General features: G+C 45.5%; 1 protein-coding gene across 1 annotated transcript in view; it reads left to right on the top strand.

Annotated features, from left to right (window-relative positions):
• Positions 1 to 20,516, top strand: part of LOC144768426 (protein-glutamine gamma-glutamyltransferase E-like) — a 148,841-nt gene that overhangs the window by 44,742 nt on the left and 83,583 nt on the right. Inside the window, exons 4-5 of the mRNA XM_078652073.1 lie at positions 1,759 to 1,877; positions 8,615 to 8,743. Coding sequence (XP_078508199.1) covers positions 1,759 to 1,877; positions 8,615 to 8,743 — 248 coding nt within the window. The remainder of the gene's footprint in view (positions 1 to 1,758; positions 1,878 to 8,614; positions 8,744 to 20,516) is intronic.

Raw genomic sequence — 20,516 nt, 5'->3', positions numbered from 1 at the left:
TGCGGGGGGCCTTAAGACTTTGTTAATGCACTACACCTTCCGGGACAAACTCAGGAAGAACCCCATAGCTGGTGAAGTCCCAAAAGAACAGTGGCAGATGATAGTTCTGGACTGCAAATGCTCCATTTGCTTGGCATCTGTGGCAGTGGAAGACCTGGTCCTTAGATATTCTCCTTCCTGAACTGAAGATACAGTCACTCTTCCTCTAGGAGCATCAGGAGCCGGTCTGCATCATTTTATCCTTACAGCCCAAGGTGTGCTACTAGGGAGAATGGCAGCAGCACTGTGCACCACCTCTTGTGGAAGGACGTGCCACTCAATGGCTTGCCTGAGACTCTACTGAACCCTGGGTGTACTGGGGTGGGGGTTGGTACTGCACAGTTTGCAACCAGATGTGCCTGCAGTCAACTGCATGGAGCAACTTGAGTATCAGCAATTGGTATGTTTAGATGTTTCCATTATAATTTTAAGATGAATGAGACAGGGTGGTCACTTCAGTAGCTGTAAGGAGCAGCCAGCTGCTGTATATCATTGCCCTTTTTAGGGCAAACCCTGAGCCAGCGCGCAAGCACTGCTCTGGGGTTGATATGAGCTAGTTGAGTATGGGAGAGAAGACACGCCCCTGCCCATCTTTTTCATTGGCTTGTGTCTTTGTCCTTTACTAAATGCTGCCTCCATTGGTTTATAGGCCTGTTAGTCCCTCCCTATGACGGCCATGTCGTCATTTGTATCCTTACGTGGCTACTGGCCCCTTTACTTCGAGTACTATGTTCTGCCGTGCCTCCTCGCCCCCCCCCCCCCCCACAGCACTCCCGTTGTTCGTGCCCCCGCCCTGCTGCCTGTCCGCAAGGCAATAGGTCTCACCTAAATGTGAGTCCTATTGCATTGCAAATGCTTGTTTCATCTGTTAGGGCTGCAGGCAATTATGAGGAGGCCTTATTCTTCTTTTCCTCTGGACGGTCTCCACTCTCTATTCAGAGTTAGACAAGTAAACAGGCAAATGCCATCAATCTTTATAAGTGACACTTCAAATACTCAATCATTTTTCTGCTGCTTGATCCAAGATGTAAATGACACTTACAGTCAGAATTGTCTGCATGGGTTTAACACAAACTCACTCTCTGTGTTTAATGTGTTTTATTATTTTCCTTAATTTCATGGGATTCAGCAGACAGCCAAAGATGTCTATAAGCAATGGATAACAATTCACAAGATTAAGCAAAGCAAAAACAAGGAAGTTAGAAACCAAATTTAGAAAGTAAAATACAGGTGTGAAAAAAGGATTTGCAGCATAATATACAAACAGATGAATGAGAACTAGTAATGGGAGTGAGAGAAATACTAGAAAGAGAACACAGATGTGATTAGGAGTAAAGAGACACATAGGGCCCGATTTGTATATTGGAGGTATGTATACTCCATCGCAATGGTGACGGAGTATACAGACCACCAAAATGAAGGTCCGCCCACCCAATTTGAAAACAAGTGGTCCTTCGGTTTGGCCACGGCGAAACCTACCCTGTCTCTGCCATGGCTAAACGTCTTCTACAGCCTTGGGGAGTAAAGGCCATCGGAGAAATGGCCCGCCTAATTTAGATAGACGGACATGTAGTCAATTTGTACTGTTGCTTACCGCAGCCTGCTTGTCAGTCATTTATAAATTAGGGGGTTGCCTCTCCACCACGGAGTGGGGTTACCTGCTCTGTCCCCATTTATTTGAGAAGCTGGTGTAACCACCTCTGTGCCATTTGATTTCAGATGATGAGGTCTACATGTCTGATGAGTATGAGCGCAATGAATATGTACTCAACGACCATGGAATCCTGTATTTGGGGAACATTAAGTACATTGACCAGCAAGGATGGAATTATGGTCAGGTAATGAATGTATTTTCTCATTCAACTATTTATTTATTCAGGTGTTTCGTAGAGTGCTCCCATGGTTCCCTGGGGCTCCTGAAGTGAAAAAGCTTTCTTAACAAACGATGAACATGTTGAGGTGGTTGCTGAGTGCTGGAATGTTAACAAATTGGTGGTGACTGCTGCTACCTCAACAGAGAACGATAGTGGTCACATTCTGTCTGCAAGGGAATGATCTCTATGTCTTGGCTATGCTACCTAGGCAAGCAAGAGCATTAGAATGGCGCAATGGACACTCTGAAATGATAGTGGCCTCAATCTGTGATTCATTTGCATGCAATGACTTTGTGGTGGGTTCACCCGAGTGCTTTAAAGACCCAAAGGGGTGCTTCACTGTAAAAGATAGGCACCATTCATGGTCAAGCTCTTACATGCATTATTTTCAAATGTGACCTCTATCGCCCACTACAATATGGTGCAGTTGAAGAATACTGATATGCAAATCCGAAGCACATAGGGTGATATGTCTGTTTACTCAGATGTTTTTTATTTACACTGAGGTGTGCTAGGCCACGTGGAAATTGTAGTGCTAAGAGTGGATGATTTACTCAGTGAGCGAGTACTATTTCATTGCATGGATGCCTTTTATAAAGGACCACAATTTGGCACTCCTTTATTCTACAACACCATCCCATTTACGTTCACCACTGCCAAACATCTTTGTGCGTCTCCATAGGCTAAAATATAGGCTGTACTGAACTTCTTCTGAACATAGCTGGCAGAACACACAGAAGTGCTAAAGATTAAACAATCCCATTGGTCAGAGCAGGATCTCAACATCCTTAGAGTCAGAAGGTATCTCACCCTCTCCAGTGTGTATTTGCAACTACAACTATCAATAGCCTTTTGTGTATAAAATTCTCAATCACAATTGTCTCTGTACACCCACAGCTCTCGAGTACTGTGTAATCTAGTGTATTCAGACCTCTTCTCTTAAACTTAACATTACACTTCTACCTCACTACTTTCTCTCTTAAGCATAATCTTCATTTTTGCCACTCACTTCGCTCTTCCCCAGTATCTAATTGCATCAAGCATAGCAACAGAAAACCAGTACCCTCCAATATCTTGAAACTAGTTGTGTCATCACCGCTAGGATTACAATTTTTGGATCTAGCACCACTTGTGACTAAACACAGTCATTATATCTCTGTGGATTCACTTGCAATAGTCTGTGATTATTGGACAACTCCATATCATTCGTAAAAAGATGCATCTTTCATTGGCAGAGCATGGACAACTAAGGGATGTAGCCCTACAAATACCTCCCCTTCGGCTTGGTCAATGACAGAGGTACCGACGTACAGAGCGGGCCTCCACTACCGAGCAGTTGCCGGGTGAGGTGAGATCCACTCCCACACAAAGCTGGGAATGAATGGGCACCCTACATCCACTGGATACCTGGACAGAGTATTGTCCACCAGCTTTGGGTAGTGGGTACCGTAACAATGATTGGTAACTCTTGTTATTTTTTCTTATGATTTTGGCACATTTTCACTATTATTGTTGCAGTAGTGTTTGTCATACTAGGTCCTGACGAAAGCCGGGTTAATAACACCTTTTTGGCTGAAACATGTCGACCCAGATCCTATTGCTATGAGATAGTTATTTTTTCGAACTATCAGCTAATCACCTTTTTAATCTTGACGCCTGGTTTACACTTAATAAAGTATGGTTGTGTTCACCGGTAGTCATTCTTATTCTCACTTAGTACTGCACTGCAAATAAAAACTATTTTTCAGCACCACTCTTTTGAGATCACACCAGGGCGGTCCAGTTGTCTTCTTTGAACATAGTGCAAGCCAGTTCCCCCTGTCAAGGGTTGGGCTGCACTGGATTCATTGGTTTGATTCCCAGATGACGAGGCTCCGCCAGTGTGGTGGGCTGATGGGATTCATCTCAACATGGTGGAGCTGAATTCACACATCTTTCTACACACAAAAACTTTCTTCCTGGTTCTTCTATATTCTTAGTGTCACTACGGTTTGACAAGTTCTCTCCCATTCTTTTTTTGTATGTTCTGATAAATGGGGGTTCGGAGACTGTCTGGTCATTAAATATAAGCCCCTTGGACCCTTTGTTATACGTTGTTTATTAGCCCTACAAATACGCCACAATCTGCTGGGATGATAGTATACTGTGTGCAAGCATTTGAACTGAATGAGTCTTATTCGCGAGGAGATGATCAGGGTAGAAGGGGCCATCCTAGCCTCTATCCACGCCTTGTCAATAATTGGACCCACATCTCTCTGCTATCACTCTCTGTCACCAGGGTCCGTATTATGCAATGCAGCACATTTTCCCTGTTAGCGCCGGGCGCATCTTTCAAAAGGTGCGCTAGGCCCTAACAAGGAGAGAGTGACGTATTACATGCAATGCGCTGCTCCTAGGGCAGCCGCAAACTCATGCAGCCCTGGGGGCAGGGCATTCAACTGAAATACGGAGCAGCTCCAAGATTCATTGTCTAGGTGGCACCCCTCCTGCTTTTTTAAGGGGGATCAGAGATCCTCTTGCAGGCAGGTGCACGCCCCCATGCAAATGAGGGAACAGCCTCTGGTGATAGCGCTGGCACTATATGTACGCCGGCGCTACTTGTGTTACAGAAAGGGCTGCTCAAGCATGTGGCCCTTTCTGTAAGTGCGAAAAAAGTGAGTGCACATGCCTGTTGTGCCCGAGGGCATTTTCTGTAATACGGCCCTCAGTAAGGGGTTAGGGACGTTGAGTAATAGTACTCTGGGAGATCCATGCAGGCCACACCGCCAGCCAAGCGACAGTCCGAGCACACTGCTAATCCCTAATCCCTAGTCCCTAGTGGGGTTTCTGCCATCACTGGGGGGGGGCAGAAATACTGTCTATACAATTTCATTTGGGTGGGGGCTTGGTCTTGTCCATTGTGGGCAACCCCACTTCTCTTTTATAATTAAAAAAACACTGGAGTTTAGTGGGCTTTCTGCCCCCTTTGTGAGGCCGATCGGGGGAAATAACTACCATCTAGCCCCCAAGGGGGCAAAAAGACTATACAATTTGTGTTTGGGGGTGGCGCTGACATGCCCATTTTGGGCAGCCCCCACCATATGTATAAAAAAACATTATCCCCGGTGACTAGTGGGTTTTCTGCCTCCTTGGGGGGGGGCAGATCAGGGTCTATTACCCCCATCGGCCTACTGGGAGGGGGCAGAAAAACTGTAGCTTATTTTTGGGATGGTGGGGGCATTGGCAAAAATAGTCCCTGGCTTTCAGTGGGCTTTCTGCCGTCCGGGTCAGATCGGGAGCTATTCCATCTGCCCCCAAAACGGGGCAGAAAGACTGTCCAATTTGTGTTAGGGGGATGGGGCACTGGCATGCCCATTTTAGGCAGCCCCCACCCCTACGTATAAACATTCCATACTCCCTGGTGCCTAGTGGGCTTTCTGCCCCATCAGGGGCAGATTAGAGGCTTTTGCCCCATCTGCCTCCCAGGGGGGCATAAAGACTGTGTCAATTTCCCATGCCCATGCTGAGCAGCCCTCACCCCAGAACTACAAAACAAATAGTCCCTGGCTTTGTAGTGGGCTTTCTGGTCCCGGGGGGGGGGGAGCAGATCAGGGTCTATTATTCCCATCTGCCACCCATGGGGCAAAAAGACAGACTTCTTCCCAAACACTGGGGGGTGGGGCAAAAGCCCTTTCCCAAGGGGCCACTCCAGCCTCCCTGGTGTCAAGTTAGTAGATCCCCAAGCAGGGAGCCACTAGGGAGGGGTACCATTGGAAAGGAGAGATTATTTCCTTTCCAATAATACCTTTCCTGTCTGCCTGTGTGCTCGAGGGGATGAGATAGCCCCACAAGCACATAGGCAGTGATAGTGAAAGGAGCCGATCGGCTCATTTCACTTTCGTTTTCAGTGAAATGACGCCAGCGTGCTGTGGGTGATGATCGTCATTTAACTAAAAATGCAGAACAGCCGCAAGCTGGGGAAGCTGTTCCACAGCTCCCAAGGCTGTTTTGGAAGAAAGGAAATCCCTCTTGTGCCCTCACCAGAGAGTTTTCCAGTGCCGTGTGTGGGGACTCACTGGAGCTGTCTGACTCACACTAGCACTGTTGCGTCAGACGGCGCCTGTGTGTCTGACACATTGAAGGGAATAAAGATGGTTTATGTGCAGGAAGGAGTCCCTTCCTTCACATAGCAATCATTCCCTGCAATGCAGATCTCTTGTACCATGGTGCAAGGGTGCCTGCGTTGCAGGGAATCATCCCTGCAATGTAGGCACCCTTTGTCTATTTTTAGTGCCAGCGCAAAGGAAAACACAAGGGTGTGCCGTATTCTTGTAAATATGGCTCATCCCAGTGTTTTTTAAATCGCCCAGTGCGGCTGAATTGCTTGCAGCGCCATGCCATTTTCTTGTAAATATTCCCCCGTAATCTCTACAGGCAAAAGATCAAGCCCCCCTAATACTATAACTATCCTTATAGGCCTTTGACTAACTCTTCGGACGCAAGTGCCCCCAACACTCCTCATTTACCAAATATACTTTACCTGACAACACACATCATACCCCAAATTGATACAAACTCTGTCCTACCGTACTGGAAATCTATTCCTTACTATCTTTTAAGTTCTACCTTCTCTATCTTTATTTTTTATATTTTGTTATCTCAATTTACTGTTTAATGTATCATATACATTGCTATTTCTTCCTGCATATGGTGAAGGTTCGCAGGACAGTCACGGGCATATTAGCAAGAACCTCGTTAAAATTATCGCTGTTTTAGCGTCAGGAATCTGCCGCTAAAACGACGATAATGGGCTTGCAATTAAGCATTATAGAATTCCAATAGAAGCCCAGGTTAGATGTCCTGCACATCTAACCTGAGCTTCTATTGGAATTCTATAATGCATATTAGCAAGCCCATTATCGCTGCTTTAGCTGCAGTTTCCTGCCGCTAAAACTGCAGTAATTTTAACGAGGTTCTTGCTAATATGCCCCTCATTTAATCCCACCACACCTTGCAGCCTTCTCATGTTCTTCTTGATTAATTTAGTTGTTATGCAGATGTGTGAACATTGCTGCTCCTTTGTTTCTGTTTTTGTGATGCATAATATAAGATTTCGGTAAAATAATTGAACACAAAATACAATCTTTCCTTATCCTCTTGTTCCAATTCCTCTGCAGAAGCCCAATACAGTCTTTACTTGGGACGACAACGGAAGAAAATTAAAAAAGTATATAAAAAAGGACTTACCTGCCACCCGCTGCATTGCGCTCTTCTGCTCCTTTCCCTGCAGGCACTGGCTCCCAGATGTGTCTGCAGCCAATTCAGACACTGCTCTCAGGCTGCTGGCAGCATGACAGCAGTGTCAGGATTGGCCTAAGTACCCTTGATTTGTCCAACCCGACAACGCAGCTCGGGTTGGAGACAGCTCAGTGCGCATGTCGGTTTGGCCGGCCAAGCTGATATGTGCACTGACAACAGGGCCCAACACTCCCCCTCCTTCACTGATACCCAGATGGCCCCGCCCCCAAAGACTGGGTCTGGAAAGTAAAAATAAAACGAAAATAAATAAGTTTTATTATCGCTTTATTTTTCAATGTTTTTAGGCTGATGGTGGGGGGGCAGGGGGGGGGGGGGCACCACTCCTCTATCATAGCAGAGGAGCTGCCGCTGGTGGAAATGAGAGGAAAGTGCTGATGGGTTGAGTGATGTGGGTGATAAAAGTGACGCAATAATAGACTCAGTGTTGGTTTTCAATTATAGGAAGAGCATCAACAAAATATATGAACAAATATCCAACTTAAATTAGCTTGTGATTGTGATGAATCTGCCAGCATTGAGGTGAATAAGTCATGGGTAGAAGGAATGCGCAGAGTACAGTAGGGCTACAAACAGCATGTACAAGGTTCACAAATTCCTTAATCAATTTTTTAAAACAAACTAATGGAACACCTGGTTTTACTCAACATACAGCATGAGACACCTTAAAAAACAAACAAGGAATTGGAGAAACAGTAGTTAGCGCAAATGCACAAACAACCAAAGAACGTCGCAACAATAATACTCACATGGTAAAACCAACACACCCACCAAAGCCACCGCAGTTTTCCTATAACCTAGATTTAGCCAGAGGTCGGTTAAATTAAAAATGAGCCTTGGCAGAGCCATTTAGTTTGCAATTGTCTGTTGACCTTTTAGCTTTGTTTATGCTTATTATGTTTGTGAATAATCATTGTATGAAGGCATGCAAAGTTTTAAAACAAGCATTGTCAAAAAACAAAAATATAGATTTTTTTTAAATGTAAAAGCACACATTGCACAAGTAGACCCTGGCACTGAGGGGTAATACTTATTGGGCGGATATTAAAATTGTGCAAGAGCAGAATGTTATCAGTGACAGTCAGGTAAGCCAATAGCTGAAGTGGGTTGACACACATGCTATGGTGGGTGGACACAAAATGTGAATGCCACCACAGTAGTCCAATGGATGAAAATGGCTAGTTGAAAGCCCTGGTAAGTAAGTATGCACATCATATATAGTTTTAGTAAATACAAAAGCTCTTGGCTAATGCCAGAGCTAAAAATGTATGTGAGATGTGGGAGACTGTGCCCATTCCATGTGTACCTAGATATTAAATACATAATGATGTATCATCTGCATAGAGTGGAAGGAAAGAGCATTGTAATGCTTGATATGTTTTTCAAAGCATTTAATTTACTTTCAGTTTGAAGAAAACATTTTGGATATCTGTCTTGACATTTTGGACCATAATCTGAACTACTACAAAGACCCAGCCAATGACTGTTCCCACAGAGGTGACCCTAGCTACATCGGCAGAGTGGTCAGCACCATGGTAAGTGATTGTATAATTATCTCTCTAAAAAAGCAAACATACACATCCTCAGAAGTCTTCCAACGTTTATTTATTATTGGCTCACCCATTTCATCAATTCTTGAATAGTAGGGGAATTGCACAATTCTACATTTAATTTCAGACAATTTTTCCTTAAACTTCTGGTAATTCAGAGAAAACAGTATGTTACACTCTTGATCACACACTCAAACACACAAGCTCACAGTCAGATAGAAACACACATACACACACACAGATGCATACAAACATACATATAGACACAGAGCCATATAAATACACATGCACACACGTTTACACATACAAACACAGAAGCACATGCATACATTACACATAGACACACACATACACATACAAATATAGAGACACATGCATGCAAACACGCCATCATATAGAACATTTACACATTCACATTCATGTTTTTTCATACAGGATTCAACATACTTACCTTTCATGCACTTTGAAAACCTAGACAGCAATGAATCAGTTTGTAAACAATTGCTATTTAAATTCTTTGCATCAGAGCACAGTTGAATATGTCAAAATCAATACATTGGAACCAGAACCAACTATTGATTTCACTGATTCTTAAGTATTGCACATGGATGCCACTAATTATATACCGGTTACTGCCTGTCCTTAATTCCACACTACCATAGAGCAACTTCCACATTATTAAATATTCACAAATGGTACTGTCCTTCTATGCGTAAGTGTTAAGGCAAGAGATATAGTAGCTATATAATCTAGGGGTAGAATGCGGGCAAAAGAGCATAGAAAGGCTGATTTGTAACATTGGGATTGTGGGATTACACAGTCAAACAAAGAGTGTGATATTGTGGTCTAATGTGAGGTGTCTATAGTGGGTAATCTGAATAAGTGGCACTAATGAGTGGCAGGTAGGGGGGATAAAAGGGCACAAGTGTAAGGAGATGAAATGGGTTTTACAATCAAAGTTAGTTGTGTCTATTTAGGTCGAGCATAGCAGCGCGAATGCACTGTCTGCAAGACCAGTTGTATTCCATAAATGACTTTGCTCCTTCTGCAGCTTACCATTGGCCTGAATCACAGTGTCACTCTTCTTTGCTGCTTCCTAACTGCTTCATGCAGCGATATGTCACTTCCGTTTTTGACCAAGGACCACCGGCCAAGTACAGTTTCTTTATGCTTTCATTCCTTTACAGTTGCTTTTGGGAGAACTATTTTAATTATTATGAACCAGAAAGATGGAGGATTGACTTTTACTTATTTCAGGCTTGTTCTAAAAGGTACGTTCACATATGCTAGCAGTCACAGCTGCAGGTGGCTTCACCGTGCAGGTGGGGCCTCCTTCTGTAAAGCCACAATGCTGCCCGAGTGATTTGCCCAGATCCACAAGATGTTGAGCCCACGCCGGGATTCACAACTTCATGTCCGTTGCCAAGAGCAACAGTTGGTTTTGCCATGCAGCGGGGGTCATTTCCATAAAGACATCATGCTTCCTAAGTCATTTGCCCAGATTCACAGGATGTTGAGCTCACGCCAGTACTCAAACCTTTATGTTCGCAACCTCCCTTTGCTTTTTCCCCCACTTACCCGACATTGTGCTGTTTGTTTACTTACCATATTAGAAGGCAATAGTGCGCCTGCTTCATATTTCAACCTTGCAGTGCTTTTAGCCTGAATAATTAAAATATTACAAGGCGTCCAAAGATTTATTTGTCTGCCTTTCATTTTGAATTACTTAACCAACTTACTGATGCACGGTGTGTTGGAAGCCTCGAACTGACACATCACTGCTCACCTCTCAACCTAGCCTGGTGTCAGGAGTACATATACTCAACCAATCAAATTGCTGATTTGACCACTCCACAAGCAGTGGGCGGGTTGTTTTCGGTGGTAGATGTGTACAAACCGGATGAGCTGTGCAGGTAAGGAGGAATGGCAGAGTAGAGAGATTTGTTCTTGTCAAATGGTGTAACTCTCAGTGGTAGTTTCTTTTGACTCCCAATCCAGAGTTAGAGCAACGTGTCCAACCCGTTCACCCAAAACAACTCACACTGAGTGACACTGACCTTCCATGCAGGCATCCATGACTGCTTGCTCCCTGTCTCGTCAAGTCCAGCTGCAGTTGCTCTGAAACCACACCCATTTCCTAGCAGATTGGTAATTTCACCTTCTGCTTGTCTACCCTTCAGGGTTGCCTCTAGCATCTGTCTGCACCCCCTCAGAGATGCCTCCCAGTGTGCTTGTACTGTCTTTTTACACCCACCTGCAACCTTTTCCTGATGACACACATCTGTGACGCCCCCTCCTATCTGAACCTCCTTAATTACATCGAATTCTAACTCAATTTCTTGTCTGATTTCACCTCGTTGTGACTTTATCTCCTGTGTCTTCTCGCAAGTGTTACTGCACTCCCTATCTTCCTGCATGCACTCCAATGACTAGATGGGCCAACGTTCTTAGTTTATGTAGGTGACTTTTCACTTGGTTAGCGTAGTCTAATAAGGACTGGGCTTCCTTAACGCTGCCCTTTTCCCAGCTCTCCTTGGTGATCTCAAGCAGCATGCGGGGTTTCCGACCGAAGAAAAGCTCAAAGGGTGAAACCCCAAGGCTGCTCTGTCCTTGGCTTCTAAGCATGAATAGAGCCAAAGGGAGGAGCTGGTCCCAGTTCTTACCATCCCCAGTTAACAACTTTTTCAGAGTGAGTTTAAGATTACAGTTTCAGCGCTCTACAAGGCCGTCAGTCTGGGGATGATACACAGATGCTTTTATGTGTTTTATGCTCAGCTATCTGCAAACCTGCTTCATCAATCGAGAGACAAAGGAGGTTCCTTGGTCTGTGATTATTTCAAAGGGAAACCCCCTTCGTGAGAAGACTTCTATAAGTCTCTGTGCTATTGTGGTGGTTGTTGCAGACTGCAAGGGAAGGGCTTCGGAACATTTAGTGGAGTAATCTACTATTACAAGAACATAGAGAAAACTACGACTGGACATAGGAAGGGGATCTATAAGGTCCATGCCTACGCGGTCAAAAGGCTTGCCAATGCTAGGGAGGGGATTTAATGGGACTTTTGGCGGGGTATACAGGTTCCTCAGCTGACATATTGTGCATTCTTGGCAATATTTGTTTATTTGGGCGTGGACTCCGGGCCAAAAGAAGTTTTGTAATATGGACTGTGTTGTTTTTTCTATCCCACAATATCCTGCACGTAGGTGAGAATGTGCAAAAAAAGGATCTGGTCCCTAAATCCCACAGGAACTCGGAGTTTTGGCTCTTCACCTTCCTTGGCTACCCTATACAAAAGGCCATTCTTCTCGATGAAGCAGGGATATGTTCTGTCTGCGGAATTGAGAGTCTCTTAAGCACTTTGCCTCGCATTTGCTAAGGGTGCCGTCATTTAAATGGCTGGTTCAAAGTTGTGTATCCATGGCCTAAGGCTCAGATGTTAGGAGGCTGATATGGGGGTTTTGGTTTTTTCACTCTTCTCTAGGTTCTCTAAAGGGAGGCTAGCAAAAATGGGGTTGTCTATCCCTATTATGAGCGGCTCAGGAAGACAAGGCAGAACCCCTACTTCTGTTATGGTTTCTATGCCCTGCATAGTTTGGAGTTGTATCCTGGCGACCGGATAGTCTTTTATGTTCCCGTGTATTCATCTAGTGCAAACACTTTTCCCTGGAATGACCTGAGACAGGGGAACACGTTCCTTCCTTATGACTGAATGCCTGCACCCAGAGTCTAAGAGGGCCATTACTAGTTGGTTGTTCATATACAAACTCACATAATAGACAGGACCCGTTTCCTGATCATACCGGGGCAAGTAACTAACATCCATGGGTTCTTCCTCCGTTTTCTCTTTTCCCTTTCTGCAGAACTTGTCAATGTGCCCCCACTCCCCGCACTCGAAACACTGGGGTCCCAAGGAGGGAAAGGCCTCTGGTCTTCCGGGTCGTGGTTTTAGGGGCTCAAAAGGAGGCTTAATGGGCTTTCTCTCGGACTCCTCGGGTTGGGGTGGTCTTTGACCACTCTCAGGCTCTCTTGAGACGTTGCGAGCCTGTGCTCTTGCATACGAAGTGGCCATCTCGACCGCATGCTCAAATGTCAGACCAGCATGCTGACGCAGTCACCTTTGTGTCTCGTAAGGCAACGCTTCTAGAAACTGTTCCAGATAAATTTTGTCCATAATTTCTTCACAGGTGGATTCCAGGGGTTTGAGCCAGCGGTCTGCGGTGTCTTTTAACTTATAGAAGAGTGTCTATGGAGTGTCATGCCCCTTTCTTGTCTAAATTTAAAGCGGTGTACCTTATCGTCTACTCCCAAGTGATCCAAAACGTACTGCTTTACATGCCCGTAGGCAGCAGTGCAGTCCCTGTTGGCGATCTGGTAGGCTGCCTGGGCTTCTCCAGTGAGCAGCGGGCCAGATTAAACAGCCGGCGGTCTGGGGGACAAGCACTAGCCCTTGCAGCTCGTTCGAAGTTAAAAAAGAATGAAATGGGATCGTCTCCTGGGACATACTTTTGAAGAGGAATTACAGTTCTGTGTATTGAAGGTGCTCTCCCATGACCCAAAGCGACCAGTAGTTGAGACTGTCCTTCTGCCAGCTTAGACATGTTTTCTGCCTGTGTCTGAATGGCGGCGTAAAAACAGCCCGATCCATCTCTGCTTGGCTGGCGCTCTTTTCCACAGCCCATTCTAACTTGCATTGTCCTTCCCTTATCTGGGCTATAACTTGCTCCATCTTGTCAGATGGAAGATGCCCACATTCTCCACCAAACTTTGTCAGGGACCCCCAGCGGGGAAGGCTATGGCAAGTGAAGATTCAACCTATAGGAAAGGACAGACGCCTTGGGGTTCTCTTAGAGGCTCTTTATTTCTAAGTGTAAAGAAAATCGGGTTTGGTTGCCAGGTATCATTTCTGTTCCTCGCCAGTTAGGGCCAGGCCAGGTATGTATGCAGGGATCTCCGCCGCCCTCCAGCCAGTCTTGGGGTTATGGAGGCCAAAAAAACAACAAAGAAAAAGAAACCACTGGTCAGTGGAACGTACTCCTGGATCTCAAGCTCAGGGGAAGGAAGTGCGAGGGACCACCGGAAAACTGCCACCACTTGAAAACTCAAGCCCAGAACAGAAAGCGGTGTCCACCCTCAAAGCTACTCCTTCCCTCCCAGTGTATTAATGAACCCCTGTAGGCGACGACATACCTGCTCCAACCACGCTCCTCCTGGAGTGTGGCGGTGCGACGCGTGGTGTTGTTGGCCTCTTGGCGTTGTCTTCTCTTCTGGGTCCTCTTGCGGGGCTCTGAACTCTTCCTCGCTGCACCGGACTCTCCACAGCTTCTGCGACACTGGTCTTCCTCTCTCTGCTTCTCCGGGTGTTTCTCCTCGGTGCACACACCCTCCCTCACTGGCGTCCTCCTTTGATAGGAAGGCAGGGGTCGATGTTACCCCGCTGGACTCATCCTACCGGTTTGTCCAAGGAAAGTTAAAGGGGCCATCCACGTCCAGTGTACAGAGTAGCAGGACATCAGAGTCACGACATGGTAACGAGTCCTGTTCCCCGTGCTCCTCCTGATAAATATATAATATTTAATGTGCCTAATGTTTCAAGACTATATGTTCCCACTGCTTTAAATACCTTGCATTTGTCACTACATTAAATTGCTTTCCAATGCACCATTTGTCAATCTTTTTTCAATTTTTACCCAGGAGGAGGACCCAACGTGGACACCACGTTTATCCATTAAGCTTCCTCGTTTCTCTAGCTACTTAGTCATATCCAACATTTACACCCACCACTTTTAAATGTTACCAGTTGCCACTGCCTGTACTTTTATGTTTAGCATGTCCTGGTAGTGAAAAACTACTGTGAGGCCTTTCTGTCCCATAGAAATATATTGGGTTGCCATATTACATTTAAAAAGGGATAACTTTTTCTTGGGAGCAGGTTGGGATCTCATGTTTGGTTTCTTAAGAATTGTATTTTAAAACCCTCTTTAATGGTCCCCAGGCCCAGCTCTCTCCTTTACTGTCGGGCTCCCAAACAGCTACAACCCTCAGCCCCCCTGTAGCCTTTCTGCCATCTCTCTCTCTTATTCACTTTATCCCCTGTTTACTTCTTGATCCTCTTCTCACCTCTTGCCGTTTGCTTTTCTTTCTGTTCTATACTCTTCTCCTGTGTTTGCCTCTTTATCCTCTTTTTGCCATTTGACCTTTTGCCTTTCTTTTTGTTTTATACACTTTAACTTCTTGTTTGCCTCTTTATCCTCATTTCACCTCTTGCTAATTGCCTTTGTTTTGCCTCATTTCCACTGCCATTTTTCCCCTTTTTTCCACTCTAGCTCTACCTTGTTGCTGCTCCCTCCTTATTTATGCGCCTCCCTATAGCTCTGCCCATAGCCACTCAGCCCCCCTACCTGGACCTACTTAATGGAGGCTGCATCTCGACCCCATTGACCAAGTCCCAGGCCCAGCTCTCTCTGTCGGGCTCGCAACAGCTACAACCCTCAGCCACCCGACTGCCTTTCTGCCTTCTCTCTGTCCTATTCATCCGCTGTTTGCCTCTTCATCCTCTTCTCACCTCTTGCCAATTGCCTTGTGCCTTTATATTCTTTGTCCTCTGTTTGCCTCCTCACCCTATTTTTGCCATTTGCCTTTTTTTCTGGTCTATATACTTTAATCTCTGTTTTTGCCACGTTATCCTCTTTTTGCATCTTGCTAATTGCCAGTGCCTCTCTTACTGTTTTGCCCCATTACCGCTCCTGTTTCCTTCCCTTTTCCCAACCTTGTGCTCCCCTGCTGCTGTTCTGCCTTCCTGCCCTTCCCCTCTATCGCCTGCCCACCGCCACTCAGCACCCCCCCACCTTCCACAACCTGCTAAATGAAGGTGGCAACATGACCCGATTGAGCAGGTCCTCAGTCACAGCTCTCTCCCTTGGGCTCCCGAACAGCTACAACCCTAAGCTGCTTCATTGCATTTCTGGCTTCTCTCTGTCTTTACACTTTATCCACTATTCACCTTGTCATCATCTTCTCACCTCTTGCCTTTTGGTTTTCATTTTGTTCTATTCTCTTTATCCTCTGTTTGCCTCTTTATTTTCTTTTTGCCATTTGTCTTTTTATATTCGTTTCAGTTCTATACACGTTACCCTCTGTTTTGCCTCTGTTTTGCTTCTTTATTCTCTTTTTCCCTCATGCTAATTGCTGTTGCCTCTCTACTGTTTGCCTGATTTCTGCTGCTGGTACCTGCCCTTTTCCACGCACTCAGGCTTCCCTGCCACTGCTTCCCCCTTTCTTTAATGCAAGCCCCACCCACTGCCACTCAGGACGCTTCCCACCTCCCAGTACCTGCTTAATGGAGGACGCTACAGGTCACCAATGGCAAGCTTGTCTGCATCTGCAAGAAACCCTGATTCCATGCACATCTTCAATAACAGCAAAGAACTCGTCAAGATTTTTAGGAAAAACCCACTGCCACAAGAAACAGCATAACCCCCTCTCAAGAAATCTGTGACAATCTCAGAATTTTTTTCTACAATACAATCTTCACCATCTACAGAAATATCAAACTCCATCTGCACCAACAGACTCCCTCTACTTTCATCCCCTCACAGCAACCAGCACGGACCACCTGCTGACCACATGGATCCCCTCACCTCCCCCCAGGACACCACCACCATCATGAACACCGTTCACTCATGAGCTGTCACAGACTCTTGTCCATACCACATCTTCAATCTCAGAAGCCACAGGATCAGCCACAAATTCACCACCTGGTTGAACACCTCACTAACCAGGGTCACTTTCCCCCAAAGACCAGGGACACTCAGAGGTCAAACCACTACTTAAAAAGCAATCAGTCGACCCCAGCGGACTCCAAAACTACTGCCTCAACTTAATGCTCCCCTTTCTGACCAAGGTCCTTGAGAAAGCCATCAGCAATGCAAAACAGAAACCATCTGGAACAGAAACACCTCCTTGACACCTCTGTCTGCATTCTGCAGCAACCACAGCAATGAGACTGAGCTGAGAGCTGGGCAGGTGACAACCTTGACTTTAGAGATATGGAAGCACTGATCTTCCTCAATCACGCTACAGCATTCAACACTGTATCCCACCACATACTGATTACAAGACTGCTTCACATCTGTATGCAAGGAGACACACTCATGTGGATTACCTACTTCCTCACTGAAACACTCAGAAGATCCACTAACTACCTTGAACCTCCGAACCCTAAAACATCATAAGTGGCGTCCCCAAGGATCCTCAGCCTCACCCTCTTCAACAACTGCATGACCCACTTGCCCAACATCATCGGATCCCATGAAATAAACATCATATCCTACTCAGAGGACACCCAACTCATCCTCTCCCTCTCCAAAGACTCCACAACCACCAAAACCAACTTCCACAGGTGGATGACGAGTGTTGCAACCTGGGTGAAGGACAACTGCCTGAACCTGAACTCTGACAGAATGGAAGTACTCCTCTTCGGCAACAACACCACTCCCTGGAATGACTCCTGGTGCCCCCCCTGATGTAGGAACATCCCCCACACCTACTGAACATGACAGAAACCTTAGCATCATCCTGGACAGCAAACTGACCATGAAGTCTCAGATGAAAGCTGTCTCATTCACCTGCTTCTTCACTCTGCATATGCTGCAAAGAATTTTCAAGCAGATACTAGAGGACACAAGAAGTACTCTTACACAGTCCCTTCTCACTGGCCAACTGGACTATGGCAACAATCTCTTCTCAGAGACCTCTACCTACCTCCTACAGAGATGTCAGACCATACAGAATGCCACAGTCAGACTCATCCTCGATGTCCCTCATTGAACCCCTATCACCCCCACATCAGAAAACTCCACTGGCTTCCCATACAGAAAAGATGCCAATTGAAACTGTTGATCCACACATACAAGGTTGTATACACCCAAGGATCTGCTTACATCAACCAACGCCTCATCTTCCATATTCCTTTTGGACAGCTACGCTCCATGTCCCTCTCCCCGCCCTCAACCCCCACATCCACCGTTGCGGCAGTGGAGGATGCTCCTTCTCCTACCTTATGGCCAAAACATGGAAAATGTTTCCCCTACAGCTGCGGACCTCATCCTCTCTTCTAGAATTCCATAGGGAATTAAAAACCTGGCAAATCGAGCCCATCGCACCTGGATACCCCCGCCAAGTTATTAACTGTGCTTAATAAATCCATTGATTGATTGAATGGTTAAGTCAGATCTTAAGTCACAATTCTGAAAACGCCACTTTTATAGAGTTGTTTTTCTCTTGTCCTGTTTGGTGCCTGCAGCCTGTTTCCTGACACATGACTAGGTGCGGTTTCCAATTGGCCTTTCTGTATTCATACCAGACAGTATCTGAATAAAGGGCTGGGTGTTGGCAGGATGGGCCATCCTGACTTGATTTGGGGGCAAAGCTGGCACCTACCACACTTGCACTTCAAAGGTACTGGCCCAGAACTTCACATTAGCCTATTGTGCCCCCAGACTTACTGGGAGCAGGGTAGGGAGGCAGGAAATTCCAGACACCTCTGTAAGGGGAAGACTCCAGAAGCTTCTCCCACTTCAGAGGGGCACCAGGTATAACGTACCCTCAGACTCACTCTTCAGTACACGCCTGCACCTGTGTTTACTACAGAAGAAGGACTGCCCTGCTGCCAGAGGGCTTCCCTGCTGCTTGAGGCCTGCCCTGTTGTCTGCGAAGGAAGACTGGACCTTTACCCTTCAACCCAGGCTGAAGTTACTCCAAGGGTCAGCTAGCTGACATCCTGCTCTGAGCCAAAGAGACACAAAAAGTTTCAGAGGCCTCTCTACAACTGCACAGCTGACCTGCCACAACTGAACTTGCAAGGACCTTAAGCTAGACCTGCCTGAGTCCTGCTGGCCTCTGCTGGAGTGAATACCTGATCCCCAAGAGGTGCCTCCTATGTCCTGGGCCCTAGGTTTTGCATCAATTGAGCTACTCCTTAAAGAAAAGAAGAAATCCTGAGGTTCTCTGCCCTTAGCAACTGTGAACAGGCTGGTTTGTTACAAGATCTTGCTGCTCATACCAACTGCCAACATGAAGCTTGGGGAATCCAACTCTTCAGGCTACAGTGACCACCAGGGAATTCGACAACGCGAGGTCGCTATTTCAAGGTACATAATTAACAGCTCTCAGTGAAGGCCAACATGAATCTTCAGCAACGACAGTCCATGTCGCCTAACAGGATCTTAGTGCTATAGTGACACCTGTCTATGACACCGGGCCTGTTCTTCATGCTACAGTGATGACCATCTGCAACACTCTCCTTGAACATCACATCCTTCTCCATTGCAAACGGAACCCTGCTTTCTAGATTTAGAAAGCAACTATTTCAGTGGAACCAATCTGATCCACGCTCAATGGTGATCATCCCGAACTTGTGCTTTTCACATGGTCTCCCATGACCACATGACTGTGAGTGTCACTTTGTGCTTTTAGGCCCTATCCTTACTTGGAATCTTAAATAATGTATATCTGTGGATCTACTGACTGGATTTTTGTTATTTTGGTGTCAAATAATGGATTACACTTTGCTCTATTTTTCTAAATTAGTGTGGAACTTTTCTTGTGTTTTCACTATACTGCGATTTGAATGCTGCATAAGTACTTTACACATTGGCTCTAAGTTGAGCCTGACTGCTTTTGTACCAAGTTACCAGAGGGTTAAGCACAAGTTAATTTAGCGACTTTTTGTGGTTCACTCTATAAGAATTGTGGCTCTTGCTTGAGAAGGGCCCACATCCCCCTCAACTAACAAACCAATTTCTCACAGCAAGGTCCCAACATTCCATTAGGTTACATAAAGCAGCACCTTCTTTTCATCTAGATCCTGTTAGCTGTTCCACTTGATGCAGCCAGCCTGATTTTCTGGATGTGATCCATTTTTGTTTTTCCACACGATTCCGCTGTCACATGAAGTCAGTCCTCCCTTAGCTACATCTCTCAGTCTCACTTTTGATCTGTCCATTTCAACTCACAAATACAACCTCTACTCTTATTAATGCCCTTCAATCCTCTTGAGAATCACTGTCTTACATTACTAGAAGAGTGACCAGTCAAGTGGCAATACACACACCACATTCAATCAAGATCTGACATTCCATTAGAAAATAAATGAAGGAACTAATCACAGACGGAACCACTATAGTTCACATTCATTCTATATAGGACTTTCATCCTTTGAGCAGTTGCTAATCTAAGTCAGAATATAAAGCATTTTAGAGCTTCCTTTTTATAACTTCACAATTGTGGTTCCAGTAGGAGAGAGCAAACTGCCTACAACAGGGTCTACTTTTCTGGCATAGCTTCCCCTCCAAGTGCTTTATTGTTAAATGTAATGAACGTACAAGCCTTTTAGTGCTAATAGATATCCCCTTGTCCCACATTGCCAGTTCTAGGCTCAAACACACTGCTAACTAGCTGGTCGGCAGACAAATGCTGAATGATAAAAAAAAAAGCTTCCACACTAACCCACAAAAAGCCATAGTGATTCTAACTCACTCAGCAATACATAATACACCATTCACCTTTCATGAGAACTCATCAATCGCTTGCATTTATAATTTTGAATTATACTAACATCTACCCTGTATATGCATAGCATACACTCTCTCCTGGTACTGTACTGAACGCTGTTATGATTAAGCCAACCCTAGGATGCACATTTGATCAAGCTTGTAAAGATGACAGTTGTGCAATGCCAAGATGCTGACCCATGAGTTTAAC

This window comes from Lissotriton helveticus, chromosome 7 (assembly GCF_964261635.1).
Source record: "Lissotriton helveticus chromosome 7, aLisHel1.1, whole genome shotgun sequence".
NCBI classification, from domain to species: domain Eukaryota; kingdom Metazoa; phylum Chordata; class Amphibia; order Caudata; family Salamandridae; genus Lissotriton; species Lissotriton helveticus.
Note: the sequence above shows the minus strand (reverse complement) of the source record. Positions and strands in the feature narration are given on the sequence as shown.